Source organism: Mobula hypostoma, chromosome 20 (genome assembly GCF_963921235.1).
Source record: "Mobula hypostoma chromosome 20, sMobHyp1.1, whole genome shotgun sequence".
Lineage (NCBI taxonomy): Eukaryota > Metazoa > Chordata > Chondrichthyes > Myliobatiformes > Myliobatidae > Mobula > Mobula hypostoma.
The window spans coordinates 11,814,622-11,835,782 of NC_086116.1; the positions used below are offsets into that span (position 1 = coordinate 11,814,622).

Below are 21,161 nucleotides of genomic sequence, written 5' to 3' on the forward strand. Positions count from 1 at the left end.
ATGTATTTCCAAATGCTGGTCACCTCATGTGATAAGAAAAATTAATGCATATTAAATCAAAACACTTTTCTAACCTATTTAGATAAAAATAGAATGAATACAAGTTGGCAAAACCTCCTGGCTAGTTATTTTGCCCAAGGTTAGTGTGTTTTATAGTGGTATTTCAGAGATAATCCCTTCGTAATAGAAACAGTAATTACTGATTTGATTCCTGTTCTGCTCTTCATTCTAAATGATATCTATCTTTTGATACAAGATATTTCCTTCCCAGTCTCCCAATATTCACAAAAGTCTTGCTTCAGGTATTCTTAAAAACGCATTTCAATCACATACTTAAATTATTATTTATCAGTTGAAAAAAAACTAGTTCCTTCCCATATCAAGGAACGTAGAAAGTAAATATGTAATTTATTATTTATTAAACCACGTTCTTTTAGATGTTTACGGGTCTCTGGGAAATGGTTTGTGGGTTTGCATACCATTCATTACTTAAAATTACGCTTTATAAAGAATTTCCTCTGCTGCCTAGGAAAATATTTATTTTCCCTGTCAGGTGTGCCACAGCTCTTTGATATCTCACAGCTGTAGATTTGGCTAATGTTTCTCTAATTGGTATTTCAGATGAAGGAGATTTTAGACCAAAACACAATAACATATTTCTATGATTTTCCTTTTTCGTTCTTGCAACTCCTGTGATTGTCGCAGCTAAAAAAAAACACAACCCCTAGTACGAAAATGTTGGACATAACTTAGGAAAAGAAGTGTGTAACGTGTCGGAGAAAGATCACTTTGCAAAAGGCAATTTTATATATCATAATGCCAGTCGACAAGTCTTGAACAGGTCTTGGTAGAAAAAATAGGGTCACTAAATCAGCAAAAGCCACAAGTCAGTTCAGCTGCGATAAGATCACACTTTCTAAATCCACGCTCCATCGGAAACATAGCGGCGACCAAACGATATTTACAAAGCGTCCTTTACAAAGCTCAGTAATGGTTGAAGTGAATGTTCCAACAGCAATTTTGTTAGCAGTTTGGCTTCTGAAGGAAATCAATCGGCGATCAAATGAAATATACAATACGTCCTACGCCTTGGTAGTGAATAGTCCAACACGAATGTTTATCAACAGTTTGGCTTGTCAACAGAGTGCCCTTACCTGGTCCCTTTGAATGCATGGTAGCGATGTCCTGCGGTGGGGCTTAGAGCCCAGTTGACTATTAGGCATCTCGGCAGCAATAACCGAACTGGATCTCCTCCTTCGCTTGATGACAGGAACTTTGTCCTCGGCGGCTGCCGGTGGCACTCCCTGGGGCAAGATGCGCACGGCGTACCTGGCCAGCATCACTCCCAGTATGCCCATCAAGTAAGCCAGGAAGGGTCTCCAACTGGCCCGCACTCGCTCCAGGGAGAGCAACGACACGGTCCTCAACAGGCTGGTGAAGAGGATGGTACACACACCCTGGCTCACCCGCAAGACCATGAGGGTGGCAGCGGCCAGGCAGCTCAGCAACACGGCGGTGGCTCCGAACGACAGCAGCTGCTCCTCGCCCACCAGCAGTGCCTGCAGCAGAGTCTCGGCCAGCGAGCAGGCGGCCAGCAGCCGGGGGGCGAGTTCACCCCTGCCGCAGCCGGTCAGGTAGAGGGCCAGCCAGAAGAAAGCGCTCATCAGGCTGAAGAGGGGCAGCGCGGAGTGCAACAGGGTCAGCAGCCCGCCGCCGGCATCCAGCCAGCGCAGCAGAGCGCCCAGCAGCACGGACAGCGAGGCGACCCCGGCGGCCGAAGACAGCAGACGGCCGCTGCCCGCCAGTCCACCCCAAGCCACCGGGCAGCCCCGGTCCCGGCGCAGAGGGCTCACACAGCCCCGCACGTAACCATTGCGTTCCCCTCCTCCCCTGTCGGGATCAGTGCTTGCTTTACTCCGGGGCGAAGCGGGCTGCAGCCGTGATGCCATCGTCTCCTCTAGTATGTTAGTAGAAAGTTTTTTTTTCTCTCTCTCTCTCTCTCTCTCTCCCTTCCCCCCCCCCCCACCCTCCTCTCTCCTCCACCCCTTCCTCTATTGAACACTTGGTCAAACAAACAGCTCTCTCCCCCTCTCTCTCTCTCGCTGTCTTTCCACACAGACACAAAGTTCCGAGGTGGGTGAGGGGAGTGTGGAGGATGCTTGGCCACTTTGGTGACGAAACCTCCCACCTCCCCCTCACACTTTCTCTCTAACCCCTCAGCGTGAAGCCGGCCCGCCGCTCGCTCCTGGCGCCAAAGCTCCCGAACGACATGACACCGGGAGCCGACTGACAAGCCGGGTCCTTGACGCTGGCCGATCTAGGCCGTGCTGAGCATTGCGAACGGCTCCCCTTCCCTACTCCACCTTCTCTCTCTCTCTCTCTCTCTCTCTCTCCCCCTTCACTCCTTGCCCCATGCAGAAAACACGAGGAGAGCTGCCGCTGCCTTCATCATCTTCTGTTGGACCACTAACCCCCTATCTCTATCCTTTCCTCCTCTTCCTCTCTTTCCCTCCCCCACTCTCCTCCCTCCCTCACTCTCTTGCACCCAGCCCACCTCAGTCCCCTTCTCTCTCCCGTGGTCCGGAAAGACCAGCGATACTAAACGAGGTAACACCGAGCAGGGCTTTCGGGCTCCAACTTAGAAGAGCGTTAACATGCTGGCGTTCATTTAGTACTGGGCGTCGCAGTCAACAGCGGAGGGCAGATTGAGCCGGGTCTCCAAACATCAGAGCAAACGTGGCCGTGGTAGCCTGTTCACCGCTGGCCACCTGTATAAACTCCACCAAGCAAACCCTCCCTCGCCGTGAGGAACTCCCAAAAAAATGCCATCCCACAGTACAGACTGCCGCCGAGTGTCAGAGGGCGAACGATCTAAAGTGAGGAAAAGATGCTCTTTCTCTTCACTGATCAGGGTGGTACAGTGCGTGCTGTCAGCTGTTTGTCAGGGAATGTTCTTGTGTTGGCAGTATCACCTTCTCTCAGGTGTTGAAGACAGAAGTCTCCGTCTTTTCGGACCATGATTTGTTGTAAAAGTATCAGCAGCACGTTCAAAGTGCTACTGTCCTAAAAGAAAATAAAGTCAGTAACTTTTTAAAAAGTGCAGTTTCTGATATAAGGCAAGGTCGTAGACTCAGCTATCTCCATTGTGGGCACAACCCTCCCCACCGCTGAGAACGCTTTCCAGAGGCGGTGCTTCAAGAAGGCAGCATCCATCATTAAGGACCATCACCATCCAGGACATGTCTTGTCGTCTTCTCATTATTCCCATCGGGGAGGAGACACAGGAGCTCAGAGAACCACACAGAGCAATTCTGAAACAGCTGCTTCCCGTCCACCATCAGATTTACTAACGTCCATGAACCCGATATTATTCCTTTTCTATGCACTATTAATTTATTTTGTAATTTATAGTAACTTTATATCTTTACACTGTATTGTTCCCACCAAACAACAAATTTCACATCATATAAGACAATGATAATAAATCTGATTCTTAAACCCTCAGTAGGGTGGGCAGCATGTGGAGGGAGAAATGATGAGTCAGCAGTTGAGGCTGGCAGCCCTTGGTCAAAATGTGAAAATGAAGCAAATGATAAAAGATAGAGCCTAGGGAAAGCAGGTGTATTCAAATGCAAAACTTGTTGAGGTTTTTTCATCGTTGATAAAATAATTCTTTCCTTGCAGCACTGAAAGCAGTGAAGGGTGTTAGAATGATGCAACGGGACAACTTTGAAATGGTGCAGCTCAGTGCTGTTGCACACAAAAGCCAAGAGCTGCATGTGCCAATGCACAGACCAGTCATGCCTTGCAAATGCATTTCACCTATCTGCCCCACAGTTGTTAGAGAAAAAAAAACATATGGCTACAAACTAAATCCACAGCAGATGTCCCATTCTGGCAAAATAAAACAAAAGAGAAGTGATTGAAAGTCTGAAACAAAATGCTGGAAATACTCAGTAGTTCAGCACAATCTGTGGAGAGAAAGAAATGGATTCAATATTACAGGCAAATGACCATTCTGACACAAACTGGAAAGGCTTGTTATCTGAAATTGATTAATTTGACATTGAGTCCTAAAGTTTGTACATACCTAATGGGAAGATGAAATGTTGTTTCACTGGAGCTGTTGGAGGAAGAGACAGAACGATCAGTGTTGGAATGGGAATAAAATTTAAAGTTGACTAGCACTTGGATGCTCAGAGATTCCCTTATGAATTGAATGAGGTTGTTCTGCAAAACAGCATGTCCAATCTGCATTTGGTTTCTGCATTGAAATGGAGAACCACGTTGTGAACACTAAATGCAGTACAATTGAATTCATCTGGAATAGATATTTGTTACTTTGGATGGTGGAATGGGAAGAGGTAAGTGGGAAGAGATAAAAATTAAGGTATTTCATTTCAGAGTTAGAGAGAGAGATGCAGCACAAAAACAGGCCCTCCAGCCCAATGAGTCTACACCAACTATCAACCACTCATGTACACAAATAATACTTCAAATTTATTTTTTAAAGAATTGTCCCCACATCTTCACCTCTCCCCTATATGAGGGGTGATTGATAAGTTTGTGGTCTAAGGTAGAAGGAGTTGAGTTATTAACTGCAAACTTTCTGCATAATCACTCTAAGCGTTGAACTGCATGTGCATGTAACGAGAGCTGTGCATGTAACTCACCTCCTTCTACCTTGGGCCACGAACTTATCAATCACCCCTGCTGTGGACACTTTCTGGGGGTCCAAGATCTGTATGCTCCACGACTGCTGGACTAAGTGTGTAAAAGTAGGAGGGAACTAGGTTGAAAAATAAATGTGCTAGGTTTTCTAAAATTGACTCCTCCTACCTTAGGCCACGAAGTTGTCAATCACCCCTCATACACTGTGGCTTCTCGTAGAGGCTACTTAACCTATTGACCTGCATGGCTTTGTGATTGGAAGGAAACTGCTGAACATAGAGGGAGTATGTGCAAACTCCACAAATACAGTACTGGATGTCACTATTAAACCTATATGGTACAGTTCTACCCATTGCACATGTGCCTACAGTTGTATGGTTTAGGTGGAGATGAACAAGTGAATCAGGGTGCCTCAGAGGGAATGATTTCTCATGGAACAATAACAGGGGAAGGAAGGTTGTAGACACTTTGGAGGAGAGAGATGAGGCAAAAATCTTTGCTCAAGAGAGGGAGAAGAAGGATTGTGGGTGGAAGAAGTTGATTACAATAGCTGGAATTGAAGTGATTATGGAGGAAAATCATAGTTGAAAAAAGGCAGCATCTGAGAAGCATTAGTGACATCATCATCAAAAGAGATATGAAGGAAGTGAAGAAATGAGCAAACAAGTGGAATTCAGACCGTAAGACATTGGAGTAGAATTCGGCCATTCAGCCTGTCGAGCCTGCTCCATGATTCCACCATGGCTTCATCTTCTTATGTCCTGCCTGTAACTTTTGATGCCCTTACTCATCAAGAACTATCAAACCTCTGCTTTAAATATACCCAATGACTTGGTCTCCATAGCTATCAGTGGCAACAAATTCCACAGATTCATCACCCCCTGGCTAAAAAAATTTTCAGTTCTAAGAGGATGTCCTGCTATTCTGAGGCTGTGCCCTCTGTTCCTAGGCTCCCACGCGATAAGAAACATCCTCTCCATATCCGCTCTACCTAGGGAAGTTATACAATGAAATGGAGTCCTCACAAAGCAGGATGGGAAGTGGTGTAGTCCGGACAGCAAAGGGAGCCTGTGAGCATAAAATGCACGTATTGGCCTCTGAACATCCTGATTCAAACCCCCACCCCCACCCCGACCCCGAGATGGAGATGGAGAAGCTGAGGAGAGGGAAGAGACAGAGATGGTCCAGGTGTAATTGAGAGCTTGATGGAAATTGGTAGCAAAAGCTGACACAAAAGTGATTTCTGTACTAGTGCGGGAAGCAGCAACAATGCTCGATAAACCAGTCAAGGGGTGAGGAATGGGGTCAGAAACAAGAAAGGTTCCATTAAACCACAGCTTCCCATAGCTGCTATATTTGCTTTTAAGGAAGAGAGTGGTGTTAAAAGAGAAGTTGTTCAATGTGAGAACAAGTTAAGGCAGCTGAATGAGGGTGATGGTGCTGAATGGGGAATGATTCTGAAATCAGTTTTGTGTGGAGTAGAGATGTAAAAGAATTGGATGTCCATGATGAAAGTGAGCAGGAAATTGGAGGAGATGTCATGAATGTAAGTAGGAAGAGGCTGAGCAATGGAAGAAAGAGTGGGAAGAGTTGAGTTCCATGGCACAAAAACAGTTTGAAATGATGGCCTAACCAGGACAGCCCTGCCTGTGGAACTTGGCAAGGAAGAAGTCCAGAATGGGGCATTTGGAGGCTGGGTACCATTCAGGAATGATCACCAGGGGAACCAATATCAAAATTCAGAAGTGTGATTGTGGCCCAGACAAGGAGGTGTAATAGAGCTGGTGTTCAGCCCCTTAAGATAGAGGTCAGCTCACAAAACCACACTGTCACAACCTTTATCAACTACTGGTATCAGTCCCTCATGAGAGGAATTCTGCAAGTTCAGAGGTAGGTAGGTTAGAATGACCAAGGGCGGGGAGGAATTGATAGGATAAGTGTCATAACAGCAATAAATACATCCATAAATGTCATTGGAGTGTCTAAATAGAGCGTAAATCTGAAGAACAGGGACAGGATCCATAGCAACACACATAAAGGTTGCTGGTGAATGCAGCAGGCCAGGCAGCATCTCTAGGAAGAGGTACAGTTGATGTTTCGGGCCGAGACCCTTCCTCAGGACTGATGAAGAGGATCCATAGTCTTGAGTGAAGATAGTCTGAGGTACTTTCACAGGGTGAAGGCAGCAGAAGAGCACTTGACCGAGCCCACAACCACTAGTGTTCCTGGGGCGTCACGTAGCGTAGCAGCTAGTATAACAATATTACAGTGCCAGTGACCAGCGTTCAATTCCGCTGCTGTCTTAAGGAGTCTTTATGTTCTCCCCCTGATGGTGTGGGTTTCCTCCCACATTCCAAAGACATATGGGTTAGTAGGTTAATTGGTCACACACACGTAATTGGGTGTCACGGGCTCGTTGAGCCAGAAGGACCTATTACCGTGCTGTATCTCTAAGTAAATAGATAAATAAATATTGAGGTGAACACAGGGATGAAGGTGAGGTTTGTTCTGTTTGCTTGGGATCACAGAGGGGAAGATTGGAGGAGCAGTGAAAACAAGGTGAAGAAATGGAGTCAGAGAAGAAAAATCCAGGGGATGATCAGAGTTCACGAATGATTGAAATTTGCAATCTTTAATATCTGAAAAGCAGAGGCTAGGGCAGTTTTGAAATTCAATTATTCCTTTTTGTTGGGTGAATCTACGATTTTACAATTGTCATGTTATATGTACGTTTGTATATTCCAATGGCCCTGCACTTCCTTGTGAGTGTTTTTAATAAAGCATTATTAACTTACAAAAGAAACTAACCACTTTTAACCTTCAGGATTTTTTTTTTCTTTTCCAGTTGTATTGAGTGAATCTAATTTTGGAGACAGATGTCAAGAGGGTGCATGAATTGTCATAAGGTATTACGCATGTTAAGCACCCCTCCTCTTCTCTGCATGCACTCCAATTCTGATGAAAGTACATTAGCTTGAAACATTAACTGTTTCTCTTTCCATCGATGCTGCCTGACCTGCTGAGATGTATAGAGTTAGTAATTATAAGGCAAAGAGTGAATGACAGATGGAGAAAATGAATTAAATTTAAGACTGTATTTGGTTTGCTTTGTGGATTGTTTTATGATGTTGGTTTACATTTTAATTTAGTTTTCTTTACTGTTTCTTAATCTAGGCTTTCTTTCCCTCTTTTTATTTCCTCTTCTGTACTTGATTTGGAATCAAGTCAACAACCTTCATGTTCATTCCTTCTCCAATCTTTCTCTTTATATTTCCTGATCTTTATATCTGCTGGTTTACATACGTTCCCTGTTCATCACTCCAGATTCCCTGGTTCTCTCTCATAATCAGCAGCTAAGTGGGAGCTGTTTTCCAACAGAAGTAATCTGGTTCAAAGCCCTGCTATAAGTAAATCTGGCCAGCCTCTTATTGCTAAGGTGTCAAATGGATTCAGCCGTCATTTTTTATTTTGGACTGAAATTAGCTTATAGGTTTGCTTGTGGCCTTTTAAATTGGCAGCTCCCAAAGGAGGATCTTTCTAAATTGATTTTTTTTTGCTCTTTCATTGTTCAAGACTTGTTAAAATAGTGAGACTTGAGGTTATTCAGGTAGTTGACAAAAAAAAGCTAGAGAAATGAGAATTTGTTAATGTAGCAAGTCATCATAATTCAGAATACCCTGCTTGAAAAGGTGGTGGAAGCAGGTTCAGTCAGAGTTTTAAAAAAAGATAATTGAATATCAACTTGAAAAGAAATTCAATTGCAGGGAACAGGACCGATCTTTCTAAAATCCAGACCACATATGATGGACCAAAAGCTTCCTTTTCTGCTATGTGAATGTGTGGTTCTACAACTGCAGTTTTATACATGTACTGCTAGATTTTAAAACAAAGTATTATTTAAAACATGCAGCAGGCTCTAACCATTCCAACCCCCAGAATGGGGGATTTCTATCGCAGATGTATTTAAGTGCAGCTGATCTGCAGTTATGAGAGTAACACACACAAAATTCTGGAGAAGCTCAGCAGCTCAGGCAGCAACTAAGGAAATGAATAAACAGTTGATGTTTCAGGCTGAGACACTTCTACACGACCCTCATTCAGTCCTGAAGAATGGTGTCAGCCCAAAAGATTGACTGTTTATTAATTTCCATAGATGCTGCCCCAGCTGCTGAGTTCTTCCAGCATTCTCTGTGTGTTGCTCTAGGTTTCCAGCATCTGCGGTGTCTCTTGTGTTTACGATCTACTGTTATTAGAACCACTGCAGTCAGTATTTCTCAGGTACGTATTCACTTAGAAATTTGCTAACAGAAACTCGTATCTAGCCCCAACTCTCATCTGTGACACAGTGTTTGATGTGTGAAGCATGTTAAGCCCCTCAAATGCAGCCTGAAGGCTTACTCTGCAAAGGTGAAACAGTTGATTGCAAACCTATACCAAAATAGATAAACGGAGAGATATTTGAAAATATATGTATATATTTTAAGTGGATATTACATTTTAACGAATATTACAGAAGAGAGAAGGATTAAAGAGCTCAGGGTAACTGACTGTGCTGAAGGTCTTCGCAAAGGAATATGATTCAAGAAGGCAGAATCTGCGAAGTACCTCCCATTATGCCAAAGTTCATACCACTTACTGCGCGCATCTGCATCTAACTGAAGCCACACAAATTAGAATGCTCTTTGACGTCATTGTTGCTGTACTGCTGAGAACCAGAGAGGAATTTTCCACAGATTTCCTGTGCTGGCCAATTCTTTTTCTCCAACATCCCCAGAGTTATTTAAGAAGATTTAAGTTGCATTAGCGGGAGGAGGGGTGGGGAATAGAAGTGTTTCGGGTCGGGAGATGGGGAGAGGGGCTATAAAATGGTACAAAACTGCGCCATCTACTGGCAATGTTGAGAATTCAGTCCCGGGGATCTTAAGCATATGGGTCAATTGCCCTGTTTGCACCACGTTGAGAAGCCCGTGTGTATTATGGGTGTTTGGCCAATTTCCACCTTTTCTTGCAGCTGGAGTACAAGGTTCTTTCCTCAAGGCACAGATTTGTTCTGCCCCACAAGCAGGAACTGAATGCAGATATGTTCAAAAACATGATACACTGCACATAATATTTTCTTATAAATTACCATTTATCTTTGGGAATGTTGTAGTGTCCAGATATAGTTGAGCAAAATGTACTAAACCGTTTGACAATCTTCCAAAATGTTTTCCCACCTCCCTGGCGCATACCATCCCTTTTGCATACTTTGGGCTCTGAAATCACAGCACAGACATTATCAATTGGAGGCTTAACTCGTTCATTCAAAGTCCTTCTCCTTGTCATTTTAGCACAAGAACTAATTTGTTTAAAATAATTCTAATACCTCCACTGCAAAGGCAGATGGAGGGCCTCGGACTAATTTGTCAAAATACCCACATACTGGTTTACCATAATATAATTTGATGGCCAATGCAATACAAGTACAAATGCTGTAAATTTCAATGCAGAAGATGCAGGAAAACATTCAGCAGGTCAGGCAGCTCCCGAGATGAAAGGAAACAGTTAACATTCCAAGTCAATTTGATTTCAGTATCTTAAATCCATGCAATATGGAAATAGGCCCTTTAGTCCATCGAGCCTATGCCAGCCATCAAACGCCTGTTTACACCAATCCACCAATGATTTGACTTATTCTCCCCACTTCCACATAAATCCCCCAGATTCTACTACTGGCCTATAAACTAGGGGACATTTATAGAGGCTATTTGACCTGCTGACTTACACGCCTTTGGAGGAAATGGCCACGTGGTCATAGACAGAACTTATGAACTCCACATAGACAGTGCCAGATCAAACTCAGGTCACTGGAGTTGTGAGGAAGCAGCATCACCAGCTGCACCAGTGTTCTGTTTTCTAGGAAGGGCTTAAAAAACAGAGGCAGCAAAATGGGATTAATTATGTTACGAACATAGACTTGATTTTGAATTAAGGAGAGTCAGGTTTTGGAAATGGAATCTTGGCTCCCTGCTTTAACTCGCAGTCAGGAAAAGGTATAACAAGGTAGATGAGGTTAAAGTGCACTCACTGACCTCCTGATGAAAGGGCTCAGTGCAAAACATCAACTGTTTTTTTTTCCTCTCCATTGACACTGCCTGACCTACTGAGTTCCTCCAGCACTTTATGTGCATTGCTCTGGATTTCCAGCATCTGTAGAATCTCTTGTGTTTATCACCACTGATCATGCTTGACTTCATTCAGACACCCTCTACTGGGCTAATGTGAAACTTCCTCTCAGAGTCTTCTTGGCCGTTTGGACTTGTGCAGCTGATCTACTGCCAACCAGTGCCAAATTAAACATAGATTTAAATGCCTTATGACACTCCTGGCTCAATTCATTATATAGATCTCCTCAGATTAAAAAGTCTCAACGTACATTCTCACTTCTGAAACAAATCCACGTCCCCATAACAAGGAATGAATAAATCATATAGCCTTTCAGACAGCCTGTCATCCAGTAGTCAATACAATAACAAACTATTATGTCTTGTGCAAAGTGACAGGTACAATTTTCAAGTCAAAAATAACTCAGAAAATGTGGATGACTATGGTACCTGACTGATCCAAGGGTTGAATAAAGCTTTCACAGCTAACGAAGTATTTTTGAAATGGATTTACAATTGCATTGTTGGAAAGAACAGAAGCCAATTTGAGGGCAGCTAAATTCCAGACACAGTAATGTGTTAATGGCCGGGAAGTCAGAGTTATGATGTTGTTTGTTATTTCTCCGTCAAGCATCTTACCATTTAGAGTATGGACAATCCCATTGCCCATGGCACTAATTAAGAATCCTCATTGTGTTAAGCTTCTATTGTGTGCAGTACAGTGTGGTTACAGGACCTTTGGCCCCATCAGTCCATGCCAACCATGGTGCCCGCCCAACTAGTCCCAATTTCCTGCGTTCAGCCCATATTCCTCTAGGTCTGACCGCTCCATGTATCTATACAAGTGCTTCCTAAATGATATTATTGTATCTGCCTCAACCACTTCCTCTGGCAGCTCATACCGTACACTTATCATTGTGTGAAAAAGTTGCCTCAGAACTGTCCACTTTAAATCTTACTCCTTTCACCCTAAATCGATGTCACCCAGTTTTGTTCTTCTCTACCCCGGAGGAAAGACTGTTACCACATTTTCTATGCCCCTCATAGTTTTAAACATTTCTATGAGGTTAAAACTTAGTTGCAAAAGCCAAGCCATAACTTTGGAGGGCTTCCAGCCATCAGAAAGAGGACACTTTCAATTATCTGACGGGCATTTCATCCATTGCCACTGAGCTGAGGACATCTAAGACACATTCTCTAACTGCTCCTGTCACTAATGCTGATAGGATTCAGCCACATGGGGACCATAAATGTCAGTGACATAATTAATCAAACAACTTGAGATTTCTGCCTACAGAGTTCTGTCTTCTCAAACTGAGAGAAAAAAAAACATTTGTTTTCTTATTGTGCACTCTCTTGGGATTGAAGGTAACCTGCTTTCAATCTGGTTCTGTGGTTTCTGAGCTGATTGATGCGGCCAAACGATATTCTTCCACAGAAGGCACAGGATGGTGCACACCTTCCAATATTTATGCCGGTCCCCTGTGTGTTCTCAGTGCTTAATTGTGCCTTTATAAAGGCAAAATCATGGCCTAGATCAAATAAATGTTGCCTTGTGCAATCAGCCATTGAAGGAAAGTAACAGATAAGGTATTTTAACTGAATTGTTGACAAGAATATTGGAACAACTCTTAGCCAAATTTAAATTGGAATGAATGTGAGTTAACAACTTATTCCATTAGTCACTCAAGTAAATCCATTTCTTGCCTGAAACAGCTCAGATCCACCTTTAAAAAAACTGAACAATTTGCAGGTAAGAAACTCTAACACATTACTAACAGTGTGAGATGATCATCTTCTAACACTGGTATGATCAACCCTTGGATGCAGAATTCTGGGCTTATAAATAGCACAAAGAAACTATTCACATTGAAAAATATGGCTCAAAACTGCATCCTGTTGTGCCAGAGTTTATCCCTCTTATCATCACCAATGTTTTGGGAATGCCTTTACCACATCACCAGCAGCAGTGAGGGTCGACCCTCTAGGTCAGGGGTTCCCACGGACCCCTTGCTTAATGGAATTGGTGCATGGCATAAAAAAGCTGGGAACCTCTGCTCTTAAATTCAGTTGTGGTCGTGTAGTAACTTTCAGCCTTTGCTCATGCTGCCTCAAGAACTTACAATAGTTACCTTGAAGGTAGCTCTGCTTTGATATTTTTGAACATATAACTTTACAGCTGAATCTGCTGTTCAGTGACTCTATTTTAAACTATACAATGTGAAAGGAGGTATGGCAGAAATCAGAGGGATTCAGTGGCAAGTTAATAATGCCCGGAGTCATTCAAGATTCAAGATTATTTATTGTCATTCGTGAATACATTGGTATAAAGAAGAACAAAGCGATCATTACTCTGGATCTGATGTAGCATATAAAACACAATAACATAAAGAACGCAATAATAAAACACAATAAATTTAAATACATAAGGTTAGTTTATATACATACTCTGAATGTGTGTATATACAGTAAGACCAAGTACAAAAGTATCTGTAATAGGTGACTGACAGGAAATGATAAAGTAGGGGTGATAGGGGGTGTAGAGGGGTGGGTTAAAAGGTGGAGGTGTTGATCCGCCTCATGGCTTGGGGGAAGTAATTGCTTTTGAGTTTCATGGTTCTGGTGATCCCGGTGAATGCCACATGGCCTCTTCCCTGAAGGAAGTGGACAAACAGTCCTTGAGCAGGAATGGGTGGATCTTTTATGATATTGCAGTCATGTAAATATATCTGTTGGAAACTTTCCGTCAAAACCACAAAGGATTTTAGTTCAGTGGAGGCTGATCGGCAGATGAAAACAAGAGAAAATCTGCAGATGCTGAATATTCAAACAACACATACAAAATGCTGGAGGAACTCAGCATTGCCAGGCAACATCTATGGAGAAGAGTACAGTCAACGTTTCAGGCCAAGACCCTTCATCAGAGTTGTTTCAGCTAATGCAAAACTAATTATAGACAATACTTTGAGGAATTTACTGATCATTCAAGTATTTTGGAACTTTATCATGGATTGCCTTAAGCGCAGTTGCGAAAGGAGGAGGGTTGGGCATACGGCTAGCAACCCTATTTTGTAAAAACCCACTGCTTCAACAACGCCCACAGGGTGTCCAAAGACCTGTGCAAATCTACCAAATCTATACCAAACATTGGTTACTTCATACAAGTGTAAAGGCTCCATGTTTCCCACTAATCCAAATTATGCACCCTAAAGCATAGTTGTTTTGTATTTTGCCAATGATGGAGCGCATTTATTTCTCTGATTTTAACTATATTCCCATTACTCACACAGGCTGAAGCCAAGATACCAAAAGCACCACATGTCAGAACAAACCTGCTTAACTAACTTGCTTAGGTAATATTCATGCAGCCTGCTGGCTCTATTTATGCAAACACTGTCATGTTAAATAAACTTCTTCTACTGAAAGGAAAACTTTAGAATCTTCTAAATCAACAAAGTTACCACCCTCCATCTGGGTTGTAAGTGGAAAATTAATAAGATTGGGGGAGGGGGGGTTACTTAAAACAAATACTTTCTACCAATAAAACAATCATAAATAATTCTGCTTCAAGCTATTGTTAATATGCAGTGCTTGAAAAACATTTTGAAATATTTAAACCTACAAAACTAGATGCATAGATCGTTCCATCCAGATACCTGCAATTTCAAATGAAAAAACTAATATGGTGTTAAGAGCACAATAATACGATCAGCAAGAGTAAGCCACCAACCCACCAAATCTGCATTGCATAAGATCATGGCTGATCTGGTTCAAATTTCGGCTCTTCTTCCCATAACCCTCAATTTCCCCGTTCTTTCAAAAATTTATCTTCTTCATTTTATAAGGACTCCTTATGATCTAACCTCCACAACCCTGTGAGAGAGCGAACAATCCTCAGTGGGAATCCAAGGACCGCCAGGCAGTTACAAGCTAGTGTCCTGGTGCAATGATAACAACTTGGAACTGAATGCCAACAAACTGTGAAGATGCATATCAGCTTCAGGAGAGACCTGTATCTTCTCCACCCATTCATCATCAACATCTCTAGATTTCAACATTCAGATTCCTGGGCATTATTATTATTTTGCAGGACCCCAAGTGTGAGAACCATATCTCCTTCATTATTAAAATGGCTCAGCACAGGATGTACTTCTTGTGGCAAATGGTAAAATTCTATATTCCCCAGAACATACTGGTACAATTCTACACTGTCATTACAGAGAGCAACCTTACTTCAGCTGTTACAGTCTACTTTGGTGCAGCATCCTCTCATAACAGATGAAAACTGCAGCAAACGGTCAAGTGAGCTGGAAAGGTCATTGTCTGTAGTCTCCCATCACTGTAGGACTTCTGTGAGTGCAGGACAGACAAGTGGGCAGGAAAAATTATTGCAAACACTATTCCTTCTCCTAGATGAGCTGCCAACCGCAGCTGATGAGCCCCATCTGCCCAAAATGACTGGTTTTAAGGCGCCAGTAACCCACCCCTTCCCCTGTCAGTAGAAATGGTTCCGCTGGGCTTAGTAGCTAAGCCACATGTGAAGGCCAGGAACTGGACTTGGTTGTCAGAGGCTATTTGAGCCGCACGCCGTTGGGAGCATTTAATGGGTAGTGGGAGCTTAACTTCACAACCAGCCCGCTATACCAACTTTAAGGAACCAACTTCCTCATCTTTCAATCTATAGAAACCCATAAAAGTTTTAAATTCAATAAGGCCAAAGACATGAGTTCTCTTCAGTAAAAAAGTAGTTATGATGTTCACACTGTGGCTCATCATTCTGTTTGTTATCCTGTTCATTGTATTCCCTGAGGAAAGAGTGAGCAGATGAAAGCAACAACTAAAATACAACAAATGGACATGAAAGAGTTAAGGAGATCAATTCAAAAAAAGTCCTGATGAAGGGTCTCAGCCTAAAACATCAACTGCTTTTTCCACTCTATAGACATTGCCTGACATTCTGAATTTCTCCAGCATTTTGTGTGTATTTCTCTGAATTTCCTGCATTTGCAGAAGCTCTTGTGTTTATCAATTAGAGGAATATTTGCTTGTATTTATTTTGGAATATATATTTCTCAACTGATTCACTGCCTCAAGGGAAACAAGTGCTGGTATCAATTTGTTTTTGGAATTTAAGTTTTGTTAATATGGCCTTCCTTGTTTATTATCCCTTCCTTGTTTTCCTTGAGGAGAAAGTACTGAGCTAGCTTCATGAAGATACTTAATGTGTCTAAATGGGATTCGTGTAGGAAAGTAGTCTTGAGGTAAAACATCAGCAATGATATTAAACTGCAGAGAAGGCACATGGAGCTAATTGCTCTACACCCATTTCTACTTCATATATCCTTATGTTAACTTGTTAAACCAAATTGATTTACCTGATGGAAATACTCACTGAGTTATAAGAGAGAATTCCAGTCATTCTGTGATAATGAAGGAAAATACTTCTCCATATTCGCACTTGGAGTTAATGGTGTTCTGATGTAATTCCGAACCAAATTCTAGGTGATGGTAACTGCAGGATGAGGATTATCAAAGATACCTTGGCAAATTGCCACAGTGCATTTCACAGAGTGTAAATATTGAAGCCCTGGAAAGCTGTGAAGATAAGAGTGTGTTTCAGAGGTGAATGGGCTGAATCATAAGTCACAGTTTGTTGTTACTGCATTGGCTACATGGCTCTATTTCCAGTCAAGTCATTCTTACGAGATTAGTCACCAAATGTTAGACAGCCGAAACAAAAAGCAAAATGTTGGAAACACGCAGAGGGTCAAACAGTGTCTGTGGAGGTAAAATCAGAATCTGAGTGAGAAACATAAGCTGGCTTTAAGTCACAAAGGAGGTAGGGGGAGGAATTGATAGCCATTGGGGATATCTGTGATAGGGTGAAGCTGGGCAAAATGGGTTAATTGTGGAAGTTAAATGGTAATTATGCTTCTTTGTCTACATTATATGTTACTAATAGATGTGGGATATGTCCAGCAGTTCATATTGTACCAACTAAGACAGCAAGACTGAGCCAATGTCACAGATGGATGAATGGCAGAGTGAACAATTCCAGTATTGTCAAGAAAAGCAAGTTACCTAATGTTGCAGGATTTAGTACTGAGTCCAGGGGACTGCAACATGTCCAAATAAGGCATTGTTACTCAAACTTGTATTGGCCCTTATTGTAACAGTGCAAAAGGCCACAGATCGATAGGCCAGAGCGAGACTGAAAGAGAATTAAAGTGTCAGATAACCAAAAGGTTCACATTTGTCCCTATGGAGTGAACACAGATGCTCCTCAAAGGATGAGTGAGTTGTTTCTTCAATGTAAAGAAATCCACACCGTGAACATTGAATCCCGTACACTCGACAGGAAGCAGTGCAACTGCTTCAGTTAAGGACTCTCTGGGTCTCTGGAGGTTAGGAAGGGAAGAGTTGAAAAGATGGGTTCAGTTCTCCTCTGGTTACATGGAGACGAGACGTAAGGGAGTGGCTGGAGAGGACAGAAGAGCAAATCAGAGAGTGATGAGGAGAGCAATCCTTTTGAAATGATGAAAGGGAAGGTAAGAAGATTGTGTGTCTGTTGGCAAAATCTTGGAATTGGCAGAAACTGCAAAGGATGAAATAATGAACCTCATGTGGGAGAACCATCTCTCCTGCATTAACAAAGTATATCCTCAGCAGACGATATACTTTTAGTGGCAGTTGGTGAAATTACATCTTCCCCAGAAGGCTGTACAACAGGTAGTCAGTACTGCCTAACACTTCACTGGCTCCAACCTACCCACCATCAAGATCGTATATACAGAAAGGCCAGCAATATCACCCACCCTGCTTATGGACTGTGTGTCCCACTTCCATCAGAGCACAGGTGACATAGCATCTACACCCAGGACCACTAGACTCAAAAACAGATACTTTCCCCGAGCAGTAAGTCTGATCTACACCTCCACACACTAACCCACCCCACCGCCACCACTACTTTATCATTTCCTGACAGAGTCACCTTGTGTACAGACACTCCTGTGTCTAGCATCACTTTATGTACATGCAAACAATCTATGTATATCAGCTATCTTATGTATTTATATTTATTGTGTTTTTATTATGGTGTTCTTTATCTTATTATGATTTTTTTTGTGCTGCATCAGATATGGAGAAACAATTATTTTGTTCTCATTTACTCTTGTGTATCTGAAATGATATAAAGCAACCTTGAAATCTTGAAACGTACTTGTACAATTAATTTTACATTGCCATCATAGAGAGTGTCCACATCAGCCATCACTGTCTGGTTTGGTACAGCATCCTCTCACAACATATGGAAATTCAAGCAAGCTATTGAGTCAGCAGGAAAGGTCATTGGCAACAGTCTACCATCACTGCAGGGCTTGTATGAGTCCAGGACGAAGAAGCTGGCAGGAAAATCATTGCTGACCCTACCTACCCTGCAAACTGCCTTTTCCCAAAAGCTCCCTTCTGAAAGGTGCTATAGAGCTACTAAAATAAAAAAGATGACATCAAAAAACTTTCTTCCCACAGGCGGTTAATTTGATAAACTTTAGTTAGCTCTCACCCCCTCTGTCTATTAACCCCATCACTGTACTACACTGCAGACACTTACAACCACCTTTAATCATGCTGTTTACATTGTAAGTACATGCCGGTATTTACTGTATGTTATGCATATTTTATTCTATATCCATATCTTAACCTCTAACTTTTTATATAATTCTCTATTCTTAATAATTCTGAGTTTTGTTGCTTTCTGTTGCATGCCATTCTCTGACCAACACACCACAGTGAATAAAGTTGACCCTTGATCCTTGAATGTAAATGCTAGAGTAATGGGAGGCAAAGACAAGGAGAACTCTCTCCATGAGGAGCAGGGTTGAAAGAGGAGATGCAGGAAATGGATGAGATGCATTCACCGACTCTGTCCACTCTGATAAAAGAGAAACCACAGTTCAGGAAGGAAGGAGAACTGTTAGACTAGAATAGAACCATGACAGCAGGCAGGTTAGAAGGAAGTATATTCCTGATAGCTAGAAGGGTCTCTAGTCTTAACGGATGTTTGCAGCTGGCCTATCCCCTGAGATAGAAACAGAGAGATCTAGAAAGGGAAAGAAAAGGAAACATTAAACAGCTTTTGGTCATGGAGATCTAGATTTCTTCATTCCTGAATAGTCTTATTCAGAAGGAGGAGGATATCAGTTAATTGTTAATCTAACTTTATTTGGCACAGTGAACGAGGAAACAGTTACTTGACGTCTCTGTTTTTGATGGATGTGGTTACTGTATACAACTTACAACTTATTCACTAATTAATGCTTCTCAGAAAAATAACAATGAAAAAGTTACAGAACAAGTCCTTGCAATTATTGAATTACGTTGAGCTCTTTGGCTACTAATATTTTGATGCTCCCAAAATCTGAAGGAGTATTCCTCTTGTAAAGAGAAAGCAGCAAATGTGTGATGGTGGGCTTTGATTCACCTCACTCTATCAAAACTACCAGCTTATCATAAAGCGCCTCCACATTTACTTTATGGAGGATTGTAGTTACCTTTTCTAATACACAGTATGTTAGCTTTATCAACACTATGATCTATCTGCTGGTCCTCAGCATATTTGCTCATGTAGTTGTACTGTTTCTTTTTGACTGAAGTGAATCTAACCTTGGGGCTCCATTACACAATACAAGCACCAAGCGTCAACAATCCCTTTTCTCCAACTGACACTGCTTGACCCAACAAGTTCTTCCAGCACTGTATGTCGCACCACTCTTTTAGTTCATTTTCTGGATCAGGCGAATGCTGACAAGACCAACATTAATTGCCTGTCCTTAATTGTCCTTGAGAAGGTGGGGGTGAGCCACCTTCTTCTACCACTACAGCCCTTCTGGTGAAGTTGCTCCCACAGAGTTGGTGGGAAGGGAGTTCTGGTATTCTATAGACACACAGTGGAGAGTGTCCTAATTGGCTGCATTGCAGTCTGGTACGGAACGGAAAAGTCTACAGAAACTGGTGGATAAAGCCCAGTCCATCATAGACAAAGCCCACCCCCCACCACCAGGGACATAAATAAATGACTTTGTCTTAGACACAAAATACTCTGCAGATGCTGGGGTCAAAGCAACACTCACAACACGCTGGAGGAACTCAGCAGGTCGGGCGGCATCGGTGGAAACGATCAGTCAACGTTTTGGGCCGGAACCCTTCGTCAGGACTAAAGATGGAAGGGGCAGAGGCCCTATAAAGAAGGTGGGGGAAGGGTGGGAAGGAGAAGGCTGGTAGGTGCCAGGTGAAAAACCAGTAAGGGGAAAGATAAAGTGGTGGGGGAGGGGAAGCAGGGAGGTGATAGGCAGGAAAAGTGGAGAAGGAATAGGGGAAAACAATGGGTAGTAGAAGGAGGCGGGACCATGAGGGAGGTGATAGGCAGCTGGGGGAGGGGCAGAGTGAAATAGGGATAGGGGTTGGAGAATTCAATGTTCATACCAAGGGGCTGGAGACTACCTAGACGGTATATGAGGTGTTGCTCCTCCAACCTGAGTTTGGCCTCATCATGGCAGTAGAGGAGACCATGTATGGACATATCCGAATGGGACTGGGAAGCAGAGTTGAAGTGGGTGGCATCCAGGAGATCCTGTCTGTTGTGGCAGACGGAGCGGAGGTGCTCGACGAAGCGGTCCCCCAATCTGCGTTGGGTTTCACCGATGTAGAGGAGGCCGCACCGCTATCCCTATTTCACTCTGCCCCCTCCCTCAGCTGCCTATCACCTCCCTCATAGTTCCGCCTCCTTCTACTACCCATTGTGTTTTCCCCTATTCCTTCTTCACCTTTCCTGCCTATCCCCTCCCTGCTACCCCTCCCCCACCCCTTTATCTTTCCCCTTACTGGTTTTTCACCTGGAACCTACCAGCCTTCTCCTTCCCACCCTCCCCCCACCTTCTTTATAGGGTCTCTGCCCCTTCCTTCTTCAGTCCTGACGAAGGGTTCCGGCCCGAAACGTTGACTGATCGTTTCCACGGATGCTGACTTTACCTTAGGTTTTAAGTGTCTGCAGTTGTATATTTTAGATTTTCATTTACTGTAACGTTGTCCATGACTACATCTTCCAGCCACTCACATGCTCATGGATATGTAACAGGCGCCCCAGCAGATAAAGATCACAGGGAAGGGCTGACTGAGTGCCACATTTGCAATGAGCACTGCCATAGGAAAGGAGCATTCATTATCAAGGGCCCCCACCACCCAGGCTATACTCTCTTTTCTCCACTACACCAGGTTCAGGAACAGTTATTACTTTACAACCATCAGGCTCTTGAACTGGCTCCTCAACTCTGAGCTGATTCCACAACCTAC

The 21,161-nt window shown here is 42.9% G+C and overlaps 1 protein-coding gene across 3 annotated transcripts in view; it reads right to left on the reverse strand.

The window, feature by feature from the left end:
• Positions 1 to 7,679, reverse strand: part of pde3a (phosphodiesterase 3A, cGMP-inhibited) — a 547,044-nt gene extending 539,365 nt beyond the window's left edge. For all 3 annotated transcript variants that reach the window (XM_063072391.1, XM_063072390.1, XM_063072389.1), the window contains exon 1: positions 1,155 to 7,679. In XM_063072391.1, coding sequence (XP_062928461.1) covers positions 1,155 to 1,949 — 795 coding nt within the window. In that variant the 5' untranslated portion in view covers positions 1,950 to 7,679. The remainder of the gene's footprint in view (positions 1 to 1,154) is intronic.
• Positions 7,680 to 21,161: the final 13,482 nt, after the last annotated feature.